A 14,582-nucleotide genomic window follows, 5' to 3' on the forward strand; every position below is an offset into this window, starting at 1 on the left:
AGCAATGTGACTAACGAGTTAGTTGCGGGATGATGTATTACGGGACGAGTAAAGAGACTTGCCGGTAACGAGATTGAACTAGGTATGAAGATACCGACGATCAAATCTCGGGCAAGTAACATACCGATGACAAAGGGAATAACGTATGTTGTCATAACGGTTCGACCGATAAAGAACTTCGTTGAATATGTGGGACCCAATATGAGCATCCAAGTTCCGCTATTGGTTATTAACCGGAGAAGAGTCTCGGTCATGTCTACATAGTTCTCGAACCCGTAGGGTCCGCACGCTTAATGTTCGATGACGATTTGTATTATATGAGTTATGTGATTTGGTGACCGAATGTTTTTCGGAGACCCGGATGAGATCACGGACATGACGAGGACTCTCGAAATGGTCGAGAGGTAAATATTCATATATAGGAGGATGATATTCGGACACCGGAAGTGTTCCGGGGGTACCGGGTACATATCGGGTCACCGGAAGGGGTTTCGGGCACCCCCCGACAAAGATATGGGCCTATTGGGCCAAGAGGGGAAACACAGCAGCCAGCATGAGCTGCTGCGCCCCCCATGTAGGCCGAATAGGAAGGGGAAGGAAAGGGGGAAGAGAGAAAGGAAGGGTGGGGATTTGGCCTCCCCCTTCCTTCTCTCCCCCTCCTCCTTCCTTCTCCCTCCGGAAAACATGGTAGGGGGGGCGAATTGTACTAGGGCCTGAAGTAGGATTCCTCCTACTTGGGGCGCCCTAGGGCTGTTCCCCTCCCCCTCCCACCTATATATACATGGGGAGGGGGCGCCTAGAACACACATCAAACATTGTTAACCGTGTGCGGCGCCCCCCACCATAGTTTACGCCTCCGGTCATATTCACGTAGTGCTTAGGCGAAGCCCTGCGCGGATCACTTCACCATCACCATCACCCACCGTCATGCTGACAGAACTCTCCCTCGACACTTTGCTAGATCAAGAGTTCGAGGGACGTCATCGAGCTGAACGTGTGTAGAACTCGGAGATTGCGTATGTCGGTACTTGATCAGTCGGAACGAGAAGAAGTTCAACTACATCAACCGCGTTAACAAACGCTTCCCCTTTCGGTCTACGAGGGTATGTGGACACACTCTCCCCCTCTCGTTGCTATGCATCTCCTAGATAGATTTTGCGTGAGCGTAGGAATTTTTTTGAAACTGCATGCTACGTTTCCCAACAGAACACAAGTTAATTAATTTTCTCATAATTTGGGAATCTTCAAGTGATTATTATTGACTCGAGGATCTTAGGGGCGTTAGGGATTTAATACTGTATAGGTGAAAGGGAATCGTCTCCTTTAACTAGCAACGGGAGAGAGCCTACAAGTCATTGTCTTGGGTATGAACGTAGATGTTAATTTCTACCAGATAGATTTACAATTAATCTCATTCTTTTGTTTTCTCTAACAACCAAGACGAGTGTTGTGCACTTACAACTCATGCTGACTAAACCGGTGATGTTTCTTTCTCCATTTCCTCACCTTGATTGCTGCCACCTATTTCCTGTTGGTGACTGAGTCTTGACACCATGTTTGTCTAGATAATATCACCCTCTGGTTACTTGGTTCCATTTTATTTATTGCACTATTTTTTGGAGTGTTTTTTGTTTGCTCTGGACCCTTTTTAGTTGTTCTTTAGAATGTCTGTTAGAGTCGAGTTCATGTATATGATAACTTGGCAATATTAGCTTTCAAGCATGTTCTTATGTCCATCTCTTAGACAACATCTTTTATTCAACTCAATTTATGTGGACAACAAGTGCAGTTTCTTAAAGCAATTTAAAAAATGACTTAGAAGCAATTATTGTTGTAAGTTCTCTTTAATATTTGGATATTACAAATTTAGTTCTGGTCCTCCTTGATTTTTCATACAGAGAAGGTAATTGAATGCAGTCCTTTATCATCACACTCTGCAAAACATTGAACTCCTCCACCTTGGTCAAGCCAGAGAATTATATGATTGATCTTTAGAAATTAATATTTGTTCCAGGAATCATGTTATCCACTAGCAACTATGATTTTTTGTAGTAAGAGTCTGCAGTGCATTGGCGACATAGGTGCATATGAACCACGGAGCGTGAGATCATAATAGTGAACTGGCAAATCACCAAACAAGTCAGTTTTCAATAGCTATTATTTACCCGTTTTATATACTCTTGCAATCTTTGATGACGTTTGAAGCTCATGTACACATATGTTGCTGATGAAATGAACTGACCATTTGTATATGCATTAAGGTGGACACAAGTTGTTTAAGTGGAGCAGAGTACTACACAAGCCCAAATCAAGATGTTTAAGTCCTTGGCTTTGCTGTTTGCGCCCTCTCGTATGCCCTGCTAATGTCTCTGCAGTGAATGCTGCTACAATCTGATGTCTAAAATGTAATCTGAACATTTCCTTTTCATGGAGGAGAGCAAAATAAGATTAATCTCACCATCATTCTTTGTGTGGCTGAGATGCTTTTCGTATTTCATTTGGCTCCAGAAGATGATCTGCGAGAGCTGATCGCCTGTCAATCTGGAGCTAGAAACCTAGATTGAGTTGCAGAAATGTTTGGCTGTAAAAAGTTCAATCAAGAAGCTGCTTCATGTTTGTTTACGAAAATTGCTATCAAGAAAAAGAATCAGCAAGAAAGAAAAGCCGCGCGGCAAGGCGCGCCTTTGCTTCTAGTAAGAGTCATGTGCAGTAATAGTAAAACAGTTACTACATGAATTCATCTGCACTTAAGGTGTTCGCAAGAGATAAAGGTAAATACATGAGTTCCTACCTTGATGTTCCTACCTTGATCTATCTTACATCTCTCTTTCGCGTTCCGATCTTTCCCCAACCGCGAAGGCCTCTTAGTGTGTGAATGGTGTCTGTTACGTCTCCAACATATATATAGTTTTTGATTGCTTCATGCTATTATATTATCAATCTTGTATGCTTTATATACAATTTTATATCACTATTGGGAACTAAACTATTAACTCGGTGCCAAGTGCCAGTTCATGTTTTTTCCTATTTTCTTGTTTCGCAAAAAAACCATATCAAACGAAATTCAAACGCGATGAAACTTTACGGTGATTTTAGACTAGTTTTAGCCTAGTCGGGTATAGTTTTGTTAAAATATGTCCTAAATGTAAATATTTTCATCCAGTTTGTATGAAAATCATTTGGTTTGCACGAAATTCGTTTGGTTAGTTGAAACTAAACATGTGCACGGAAAGCCCGGCCGAAGGCCCAATCCTGAAAGCTTGGCATTCGGGCCGGCCTCGGGTCCATTTTATGGCCCGAAGCTGACCCGAAAGCCCGAAAAAAGTCTGAAATGGCAAGCAAATGTATACTTTATTTGAAATATAGGTATTTATATTATTTTAATACCCCGAATCTAATTAATTAATTTTAAAATGACATTATTCATGTGTTTTGGGCCGGGCCGGTTCAGGCTCTGGCTTGTGATTTTTTGGGACTTTTGCAAGCCCGGCCCAAGGTACGATTAGTTACTTCAAACCCGGCTTGAAATGCATGCGGCTAGTTTTGGATGGCTGCCTCTTGCATCTGTGTTCGCGGACTGGTCCCCCTTTCCGTTTGCGAACTGTTGTGGTGTCCAGTTTGCGGTTCAGCATTGGAGATCCTACGTCCTCTAGGTGTGACGTGTGGCATAATACATGTGCGACACTTGTCACAACCTGAAAGTTTTTTTAATTCGGTTTTCGAAAACGGTTTATCTCTAAAATCATGCGTCGGAATCAGGATTCACCGTTCCGTTTCTCACATCAAGATCTTTGAAACTGGATCTCATGTTAATAGGTTTGAACAAACTTTTAAAAATAAGGGAATGAAAAGAAAAGGAAAACTAAAAAGGATAAAGATGGAAATAAAAGATGACCTGTAAACCAAAAAATCAAGAAAAAACTGGAAACAGAATTGTCGTTCACACGGAAACACATTTTGTGCCTTTTTCACTTTTGGAGGAGCAGAACTGTATTTGACCGTGAAGTACAAGTGTGTTTTTCACTCTCAGAGCATCTCCACTAGGCTCCCCAACGGCCCCAGAAGCACTTTTTTAGTGCCGGTTGTAAAAAAACATCTCAACCATGCATCCAGGACCTCGTTTTTAGCCGGATTTAACGAATGTTACGGCCGGCGCGCCCACCCCACACCCAGCTCCCGGGAGGCAGCTGGGGACACCGGCGTTTGCCTTTTGCATGCGCAGGCCCACCTGCAGCCCCTCTCTCTCCCCTCTCTCCTCTCTCCTCTCTCTTCCTTCCTCCCTCGTCTGGCGTCACCGGCCCCGCCCCGCATCTCCCCGCTCGCCGCCTTGCTCCTCTCCTCTACTCGCCGCGCTGCCTCGCCGCTCCCTGCCTGCTCGCCGCCGTGCTGCGTCCGCTCACCGCCCCGTCTGGCTCCACCCGCGCGCGCCTCCAGCCCTATTTGCGCGCGCCTCCCGCCCTCGCAGCAGGAGCCTTCCACGCCAGCTTCGAGGAGGTCGCCGTTGAGCCCAGGAGGTCGCCCAACGGGACGGGGCGGTGAGCGGACGGGGCCTTCCGCGCCAGCTTCGACGGGGGCACGCGCCCGGCCTTCAATGTGTGTGTGTGGAGCGGTCGTCGTGTGAGCCGGGAGGAGGCCGCGGTTCCCCTGCTCCGCCTCGCCGCGCCGGAGGTCGCCGCAGCCGCGCGCGCAGTCAGCCGAGGCTGCGGTCCGATCGCCTCGCGGAGCTGCTCAGGGCGGAGCCGTCCGAGTGCGGCGACGACGAGGGCGAGGCGGACGCGGCCGTGCATGGCCGGGCATGGTGCACCATGGGCAGCAGGAGCCTCGACGGGTTGGTCAACTGCGTGACGAGGAGGAGTCCGTCGACGTGCTGTGGAGCCGGAGAGCACGTAGCGGGAGCGGCCCGCGTGGTGCGCCTCGAGGTGGAGCCGGGAGGAGGCCGCGGCAGCCAGCCGTCGCCATGCGTGACGAGATGCAGTCTGCGCGGCGCGGGGAGGACGTCGGCGGCGGCGCCGGGGGGCGCGCCGAGCTCGAGCAGCGCGTCGCCGGCGGCGGAAGACGAAGACGCGGCCGAGGGAGTCGCCCGGTCGGCTGGGGTCGTCGCCAACGAGCTCGAGCTCGCATGGCCCGGTAGTGCCTACAACATGTTTGTTGTAATAACAAAGTGAAAAAGAAAAAATAAGACACAACCAGAGGGGCACAACGGCCGGAAATTTTTTGCACCCAAAAGCAAAGTTAGCGCCGGGGCCTCCCCAGGAGGGCGAAAAAACGCCTCCTGAGAGGCACAACGGCTGGAGATGCTCTCAGCAAGCATAGTGGTGCTTCACGTGAAAGAGTAGTTGTGCTTCACCATGAAACACAACTATACTTTTCACTTTCGAAAGCACAACTATACTTTTCACACTGGTTGTTCCACGGAAAGAAAACAAAAATAAACTGCTTTTTCGGCTTGAAAAAACATAGGAAAAAAATATGAAAACCAGAAATAAGACAAAAACACGTGAAAAATACTATGTTTCCGTGGGTACGCCAAACACGTGATTGTTTACGGTGGCTGGGCACACCACGCGACGAGAAGCAATCCAACTCGTTGAACACCAACCTGCAAAAAAGGGAAATCGTTAAACACAAGCCGGCCTGAAAGCCACATCCGCTGTTAGCCTGGAATCCCAAAACCCAGTTTTGAAAGGTGGTACGCCGACACACCCGCGACCTGCAAGGATGGGCCAACCTGACCGGCCGGCGTTGACATTTGTGAAGGACGACTTATTCCTCTATGGGTTCTCTTTTCACATCCGGGTGACGGTGGGAGCTCTGACTTTTCTAAAGCATCATTTGTGAAGTTGGTCAAAGTCTCACAGCTCCACTTTGTCACTGCTCACTCCCACAGAGAGCGCGAGGTCACACAGCTTTGCCACACACTATGTTGATTTCTTCTAGCTAATTTGGTGAAAGTCTTTTTTTTTTCTTTGCGAAACATAGTACAAATTATCAATGAGCATCCTGAAATCTTGGATTTCAATTTGAGTAGGCAGGTTTCACCATAAGGAAATTGACCATCTGAGAGCTACGCTGAGTTTAATCTCTCTTAATTTTTGCAGTCATGTCGTGTTTCAGAATTAAAGGAAAATTGATTCTTATTGATCGACTTTGGACGGATAGCCATGGCTAAGCCAAGAGGATTTCTTGTGTCTTCCTAAGCAAGGCTTATATCATTGTTATTCGTTGCTAAAGTGCACGACATAAAACGTTGCAATAGGGAATATGGACTGATTTATTGGAGCCTTATAAAATAAGAAATAAATAGATCTTCGCACCATATAATAAGCATGTGATTGTCCACACTTGCTACTTATTAATATATAGTTGATGTACTGACTAGATTTGAAGTACAAAACAAAGCAAAAATATCAACAACTTGCTACCATGTCATTGTAGCTCTTCGTGGATGAGCACAAATTATTAATCCAACAAGAACCTAATGATGCGGGCAAACCTTTCTATGGGCATATTCTTCATCAAATACTAAAAGTTGTAAATAGATTTATTTAGGGTGTGTCTAGGGCACATCTAGATGTGATCTAGTTATTGAACATCTAAGTGAGTGAATCAAGCATAAAGAGGAAAATAAAAATAAAAATAAAATATCCACACCGATCTCAATGTATTATCAGTGACATAGGACTTAGATGTGCAATACTTATGGCACATCTAGATGTGCTTTAGAAAAACTGATTTGTTTTTTTGTGACACATTATGGTAGACGTGGGATATGAGGTCTATAGCCCATCTTACAAGTTGGGGCCACCCTTCCACCTTGGTTCACCACTTTTAGGACGCTTCTCCCATACCGAACATTGTCATGTTACCCACTTGGCCATTTGTGAGAGAAGGAGGAGGAAGAGAGATGTATTTGAAAGAGAGCTTGAGGGAGTACTTGTTGCAACCTGAGGTATGAGAGGTTCGCCTATTGAATTCTGCCCAACTATGTTCTAAAATCTGATAAAATCAAGGATCTCATGTTGCAAAGATTTTCATACAAATCACAATCGAATAAATGATTCATGATTTCCAGTAAGAGCATAAAATTTACTATTAAAAGATTAATTGCCTAAATATGCTTGGAGTGGTTGAGATCACCACATATCGTCAAACATATTTTGCTAAGCCAAAGTTTTGTGATTTTTCCCCTAGATGTTGTATTTTGCTCGATTTATTTTTGTGATTTTTCGGATACACACTTCATAAACTCAGGATAAAAATTCCTTACATATAATCAATTATAAGATTTTGTGACTATTACAAGTTGGGGCCCGTTGTAAGCTGGTTCACATTTGCTATGACCCAACATCGTTGTGCATTGCACATTTTCAACTTCGCCTCCTTATTTCCTCCCAAAATGAGCATTTTGAATAAAAGAGCGTCCTCCCTCTCCAATTTCTATCGAAGAAACCATTTGGTTCACTTTAGAAACTACCCCTAAAAAGCACTAGCGTCCTTTCATCAACAACATTACCAAAAGAACGAGACCTGAGAGCGGACAACTCAACATCCGGATAGAGATAGACTCCTACACACAACATTTTACAAACCTTAAGAGATAAACTAATAACCAAACTTTGGAAGGCGACTAAACTAGACTAAACTCAAACATGGAACAAGAAACACTAGCTAGTCAAATGATGCATCCAGGGAAAGTAGTCAGAGAGAACAAGCTGCACCACCAGTTCAAGTCACAGTTGAAGATTAGCTTTAGCCACTACTCCTGAGCACTCCTGGACACCACCCTTATGATCTCGATACACCTCACTTGCCACATGTTGTATGATTCTTGCCCCCATCATCAGCACCCTTCCGTTTTCCTCCCTTATCTGCAAAATTGCTTAACTGGTAATCCAATGACATATCAATGTGAGGAGGATAATTGGATTATTAACCATTTTCTATCAAAAACAATATCATTGCTGCATCTCCAAATGGTTCAGAAGATGGCGGAGACACCAACTATAACCAAATTTTTGCTATCTTTTGTAGAAACAAATATCAAAAGACCAAATCATACATTTAAGTTGTTGGTAATAGTTCTTAAATCAAAGACACATTAAAAATAACTCCACGCCAATCTAGCAGGAGAGCATTGGATAAACAAGTGATCGATGCTTTCGTCTTGTCCGTAAAATACCCAACATTTGCTACCTTTCCAAGGAGGGGAACTTTTGGTCTATGTGTGTATATACACCCTATACGGAAAAATATATTTAGTAATTAGACAAAATGTGAAAAAATGTGAAAATATTTTTGAAATAAAGTTCAACTTCCATTGTACTTGTAAGAAAAATTCCACAAAAAGAAAAACACGCATTGACTTCTTTTAAAAAACATTCGGCCAAAATAGTGTGAGTGACCTACAATAGCACATAATTTTTGTGTTTTTCCTAAAGACAACATTGGGTTTCTATTTGCGAAAATTTATATAGTAGTGCAAAACAAAGTCAAGTTTATTCCAAAAAAAACTTCTAAATTTTTTGACTTCTTTGTAATTATTAATACGTTTTTTCTCATATAGGGTGTATATACATCCAGGAACTAAATGGTATATCCCCCTTTCCAACCCCTTCTCAGCAAATTATCTCTGGTTAAAGTGATTTTTGTGACAATTAACCATAGAAATATTTTGATTTTACATAAGAATTTCTGTGAAAATCCACGATCATTGTTGTCTGCATAGTGACTTCATAGTGAAGATACCATCAGAATATTTGTGTCCACGTGTGACATGACAAAGAGGAAGAGACATTTAGGAAAGAAAGCTGAAGGGCACATTTTTTTCTAACCGGACCAAACCACACTAATAGAAATACATCATCCACAGAGATACGAAGGAGGCGAGGGTAAAGCAGGGAGGGAAATTTGAGCATTAGCAGCAAACCCGCTAGAGGTGCCCTCACTCGAAAAACCTTCTATGGGACGAAAACCTACTGATACTGCTTAAAAATTGAACGGAAGTGGTACAAATCCACCAACAAATCGACAGACAGCGACCGACATTGTTTAAGGGCACACTACTTGTCCATATCAATCCGCAAAATAAACTGAGCACATTGCATTTTTCACCCGGTAATTTGCAAATCTAACAAAATCGAGGATCCTAGGATGTAAATCTAGTAAAATGCACCTCCAAAGTTAAATCCACCAGATAAAATGGCGATTAAAAATGTACCAAAAGTGTACTATTTTTTCTGCGGGTAAAATAGCAATTTCCCTGTTCCATAATGTAGTGTATATATTATTTTTTTTGAGAAGTGAGACCTCAGAAAATTTGACCAAGTTTATGGAGAAAAATATTTACATCTAGAATGCCAAAAATATATAATTAGATTCATCATAAGATGTAGGTTCATATTCTCTATATTTGGTATTATAGATATAAATAGTTTTCTCTATAACTTTGGTCAGAGTTTGCAAAGTTCGACTTTAAAAAAATCTATAGGCACCACATTATGAAACGGAGGGAGTATGCAATTGAATTTGAGGAGATTTACAAAAAAGATGGATATATGTACTAATAGTATACAATTTGGCTTTATAAGATTCGGCGAAACTCTGATAGTACCAGTAGTTTATATACAATCTGATACTCTCTCCGTCCCAAAATAAATGACTCAACTTTGTACTAACTTTGTACTAAAGCTAGTATAAAATTGAGTCACTTATTATTAAAGCTAGTACAAAATTGAGTCACTTAGGCCATGTTTGGAAATTTCCCTGCTCCGCGGAGTTGGGGAGCTGGGTTTTGGCAACTCTGTCAAATTAAGCTAAAGTCGGGTCCGCTCCGGGAGCGGAGTTAAAGGAGCCGAGAAAAATCGAACGCAGCCTTATTTTGGGACGGAGGGAGTACTACAATTTGGCTTTAGAAGATTCGCCAAAAGTCTGACAGTACCCGTAGTATATATACAATTTGATACTACGTAGGTAAAATCTATCTATTTTAAAACATGATTCTGTGGACAGCTCAAATATCGTCGCAAGCAGCCGTCAGCAGTGCCTAATCAACCCATGCAAGGCATTTCCTCACTCAGTCGCCCGTTCCCACGATAAGAACGTGATCGCCGTTTCGAATGCGCAAAGACATGCACGCCCTAGCTACTCCTATAAAAGGTACCGCACCAAACAACGTCAAACACCGGAGCACGAGAACTCAACACAGACACAGCGCCCTCATCTCCGTCGTTCTCCGAGGACGCAAAACTTTCTTGCGACATCCGTCATGGCACCGAGGCTGGAGCGCGGCGGCAGCGGCTTCCAGCTCCCGAACTCCGAGCTGGAGGACTCCCTCTTCCTCCGCGCCCTCATCTCCGTTGTAAACGGAGACGCCGTCGTCCCCACGCTGCACCTCGAGCCGTCGTCCACGCCGCACTTTGCCGCTGCAGTTCCTGCGTGCGCCAGCTGCGGCGTGGACGGGTGCATCGGCTGCATGTTCGCTGCTGCGGCGGCGCCGGCCGGCTCGAGCAGCGAGGGCGAAGGATGCTCCGCCGCGAGCTTTGTGAAGGGCGGCGGCGTGGGGAAGATCACGCGGAGGAGGAGCCGGAGCAAGTTCAGGGGCGTGAGGCAGCGCTCGTGGGGGAAGTGGGCGGCGGAGATCCGCGACCCGCACCGCGCCGTGCGCAAGTGGCTCGGCACCTTCGACACCGCCGTGGATGCCGCCCGCGCCTACGATCTCGCGGCGCTCGAGTTCCGTGGCCACCGCGCCAGACTCAACTTCCCGGACGCGGCCGCGACGCCGCCGTCGTCGGCTTCTGTTTCTGATTCTTCTTGGGCGGCTGCGCAGTCGTAGAACTTGCCCGGCAGTCCTCGCGAGAACTGCGGGTCAAAATGTGTCGTCGCGGCTACCGGGGTAGGTAGGACAGGTGGCGAGGGAGCAGAAGTTCATGATGCTGGATGATAGCAACTTTGTGATCCATGTTTGGATGATTAATCCGAATCAATGAATCGGTAAGCATGGCGACCTGTAGCCGCCGCCAAAGCCAGAGCACGTGCTTTAAAATTTGCCTCTCTCCTTTCATGCCCCGATGCCCGTGACGCACCTCCCTCTTCTTCAGTGTTTTTTTTTTCTGCGATTTTACGTACTCACTATAGGCGCCTCGTAATCAGCTTGGTCTCTCAGTGCTTGTATCTCTACTGTTTTTAAAAAAAATGTGGGTGCCAGCTTATTAATTTTCCAGGCTAACCTTTTTTTTGCGACAATTTTCCTGAGTAATATATGTGAGCGGACCTATTTGTTCATTCAACACGGTCAGATGATATCCTATATGAGCGGACTCTTTTCCTTTAGGACAAGATAATTCCCGCAGCGAGAGTGGAATTTTCACAAGATCGCAAATCCCTCAGATAGAGTCTCAGAGAAAAACTTATAATAAAAATATTTTCAATCCAATAATTGAATGTTTAAAAAATTGGTAAAAGCCGAGAAGTTTAATATTTTTATATTACAGAATCATTTTCCTTAGCATCTCTCATTTCAACATTTAGATATGGCCGTGAAACATTTCAAAGCACAAGCCTTTTCTTCTATGATTAATGCCTCACTTGATAAGTCACCCAATGGTCAATTGGTCAGGGAGATCAAGAACTACATGCTGTAGAATGAGTTTAAACCACTGAAGATCATGAGATCATAGAACATGATCTCACATTGTCTTCCTAATTATGCCCGAACGGCTCATAGCACTGCTTGTTGGTTGCAACGGCCACCCCCTTCATTCATAATCTTGTATTAGCGGACTATAAGCCTGTTAATTTGAAATAAAACTTCTTTTGAACCTGCCAAAAAAACACACAACTCAGAGCGTTTGGAATACATTTTTTTTCTTTCAAACCACACAAGTACAACTCCAACAGATGATGTAATAACGACCATGCTCAAAAAACTATCGTTTGGGGTATTTGGGTGAAAAATATTGCTCAAGCAGATGATGTATCTCTATTCATTCCAAATAAAATCGCAGCAACCCCGAATTTTAGCTCCAAGTGTTGCATACTTGCAGCACTTGTGCGCGAACCCCCAGCCGCCCGTTGAATTTTCCCCATCCCGCAGCCACATCCGCGCCCGCCAATGCCGCCTCCTATTCTGACCGCCCCACGCCATCACTGCCATCTTGCCGGCCGTCACGAGCCACCCTTCTGGTCAATCCACCTCCGCTGTTGAGTATATGTGTTGTACATATTTGGGCCCATCTTCTAGTTGTCTTATATAGTTGAGGTCGTAGCCTACTCATGTGCATCAGATATACGTGTGTTTGCACCTGAGAAATACAACACGTAATTCCCATAATATACATGGTATCAGTTTCCGGGTTCTAACCCTAGCCTTCCGCCGCCGCGCGGTTCCTCCGCGCCGCCGCCGCTCGCGCGCCTCCCACGCCGGCCGCCGCTCCTTCCTCCCACTAGCCGCATTCGCCTGCTACTCCAGTCGCGTTTGCCCCGCCAGCCCCGATCGCCCGCCCGCCCCGCTAGCCTCGATCGCAGCCGCGTCTCGCTTTCCCTGCCACGCGCTCGCTTCCCCAAAGCCGCCACCCCGCGTCGCCTAATCCACTCGTCACCCGAACCCACCACCCGATCGAACGCTAGCCCGCTTCACCTCGCCGGCCGCATCGATCGCCCGCCGCCAGCCCGCTAGCCCCGCATCGCCTTGCCAGCCGCATCTGCTGCCATCCGATCGCCCGCCCGACGCAAGCCGCATCGCCCGCCCGTCGCTGCCGAACCCACTCGATCGTCCGACGCCCGCTGCTGCCTCCACACCCGAGCCGCCGAGCCGCCTCACCCTCGCCATGTCATCCTTCACGTCCCCTGCATCCACCAACTCCAACCCGTTCGCCGACGCCAAACCCTCCCGACGTCAACGACATCCGCAACCTGAACATCTACGAGCGGGTGCCGGTTCGTCTCTCTCAGGCGGACTCCTCCTACTACACATGGAAGACTTACTTCTCCCTCGTGTTCCGGGAGTATCATCTCGTTGATCACGTGGACGGCATCGTCGACTCCAGCCTCGTCCTCGAGTTCCTTGACTGGTCTACCATCGACACCACGATCATCGGGTGGTTCTTCCTCACCATCTCGCCGGACCTCTTTCAGACGGTCGTGCAGGACGGTGATGATGCATGCGCCGTGTGGACCAAGCTGAACGGGCTCTTCACCGACAACCAACTCCAACGTCGCGTTTTTTTTTGCAGCGAGAGTTTTTTGGGTGCCACCAGGACAACTCCTCTGTCGACGATTATTGTCGCCGCCTCAAGACTCTTGCTGACGAGCTCCGCGACATTGGTGTCTACTACCTCTTGAGCACAGCGTTGGTTTTCCCTTGAAGAGGAAAGGGTGATGCAGCAAAGTAGCGTAAGTATTTCCCTCAGTTTTTGAGAACCAAGGTATCAATCCAGTAGGAGGCCACACGCAAGTCCCTTGTACCTACACAAACAAATAAGAACCTTGCAACCAACGCGATAAAGGGGTTGTCAATCCCTTCACTGCCACTTGCAAAAGTGAGATCTGATAGAGATAATAAGATAAATATTTTTGGTATTTTTGTTTTATAGATTGGAAAGTAAAGATTGCAAAATAAACGGCGACAGACATTGGCAAGTTGATGAAAGATTAATATGATGGAAAATAGACCCGGGGGCCATAGGTTTCACTAGTGGCTTCTCTCAAGATAGCATAAGTATTACGGTGGGTGAACAAATTACTGTCGAGCAATTGATAGAAAAGTGCATAGTTATGAGAATATCTAGGCATGATGATGTATATAGGCATCACGTCCGCGACAAGTAGACCGAAACGATTCTGCATCTACTACTATTACTCCACACAACGACCGCTATCCAGCATGCATCTAGAGTATTAAGTTCATAAGAACAGAGTAACGCATTAGGTAAGATGACATGATGTAGAGGGATAAACTCAAGCATATGATATAAACCCCATCTTTTTATCCTCGATGGCAACAATACAATACGTATCGGTTCCCCTTCTGCCACTGGGATCGAACACCGCAAGATTGAACCCAAAGCTAAGCACTTCTCCTATTGCAAGAAAGATAATTCTAGTAGGCCAAACCAAACTGATAATTCGAAGAGACTTGCAAAGATAACAAATCATACATAAGAGAATTCAGAGGAGATTCAAATATTGTTCATAGATAATCTTGATCATAAACCCACAATTCATCGGATCTCGACAAACACAACACAAAAAGAATTACATTGAATAGATCTCCAAGAAGGTCGAGGAAAACTTTGTATTGAGATCCAAAAAGAGAGAAGAAGCCATCTAGCTAATAACTATGGACCCGAAGGTCTGAGGTAAACTACTCACACATCATCGGAGTAGCTATCGTGTTGATGTAGTAGCGCTCCGTGATCAATGCCCCCTTCAGCGGAGCGCCGGAAAAGGCCCCAAGATGGGATCTCACGAGTACAGAAGGTTGCGGCGGTGGAAATAGGGTTTCGTGGTGCTCTCGGATGTTTTCGGGGTACGTGGGTATATATAGGAGGAAGAAGTAGGTCGGTGGAGCTACGAGGGGCCCACGT

General features: G+C 45.7%; 1 protein-coding gene across 1 annotated transcript; it reads left to right on the forward strand.

Annotated features, from left to right (window-relative positions):
* Positions 1-10,194: 10,194 nt before the first annotated feature.
* Positions 10,195-11,127, forward strand: LOC123141846 (ethylene-responsive transcription factor ERF109-like). Its single transcript, XM_044560912.1, has one exon. It carries the CDS (start codon positions 10,265-10,267, stop codon positions 10,829-10,831), a length of 567 nt encoding a protein of 188 aa, XP_044416847.1. The 5' UTR covers positions 10,195-10,264; the 3' UTR covers positions 10,832-11,127.
* The last annotated feature ends 3,455 nt before the right edge of the window (positions 11,128-14,582 follow it).

This window comes from Triticum aestivum, chromosome 6D, assembly GCF_018294505.1.
Source record: "Triticum aestivum cultivar Chinese Spring chromosome 6D, IWGSC CS RefSeq v2.1, whole genome shotgun sequence".
NCBI classification, from domain to species: Eukaryota; Viridiplantae; Streptophyta; class Magnoliopsida; order Poales; family Poaceae; genus Triticum; species Triticum aestivum.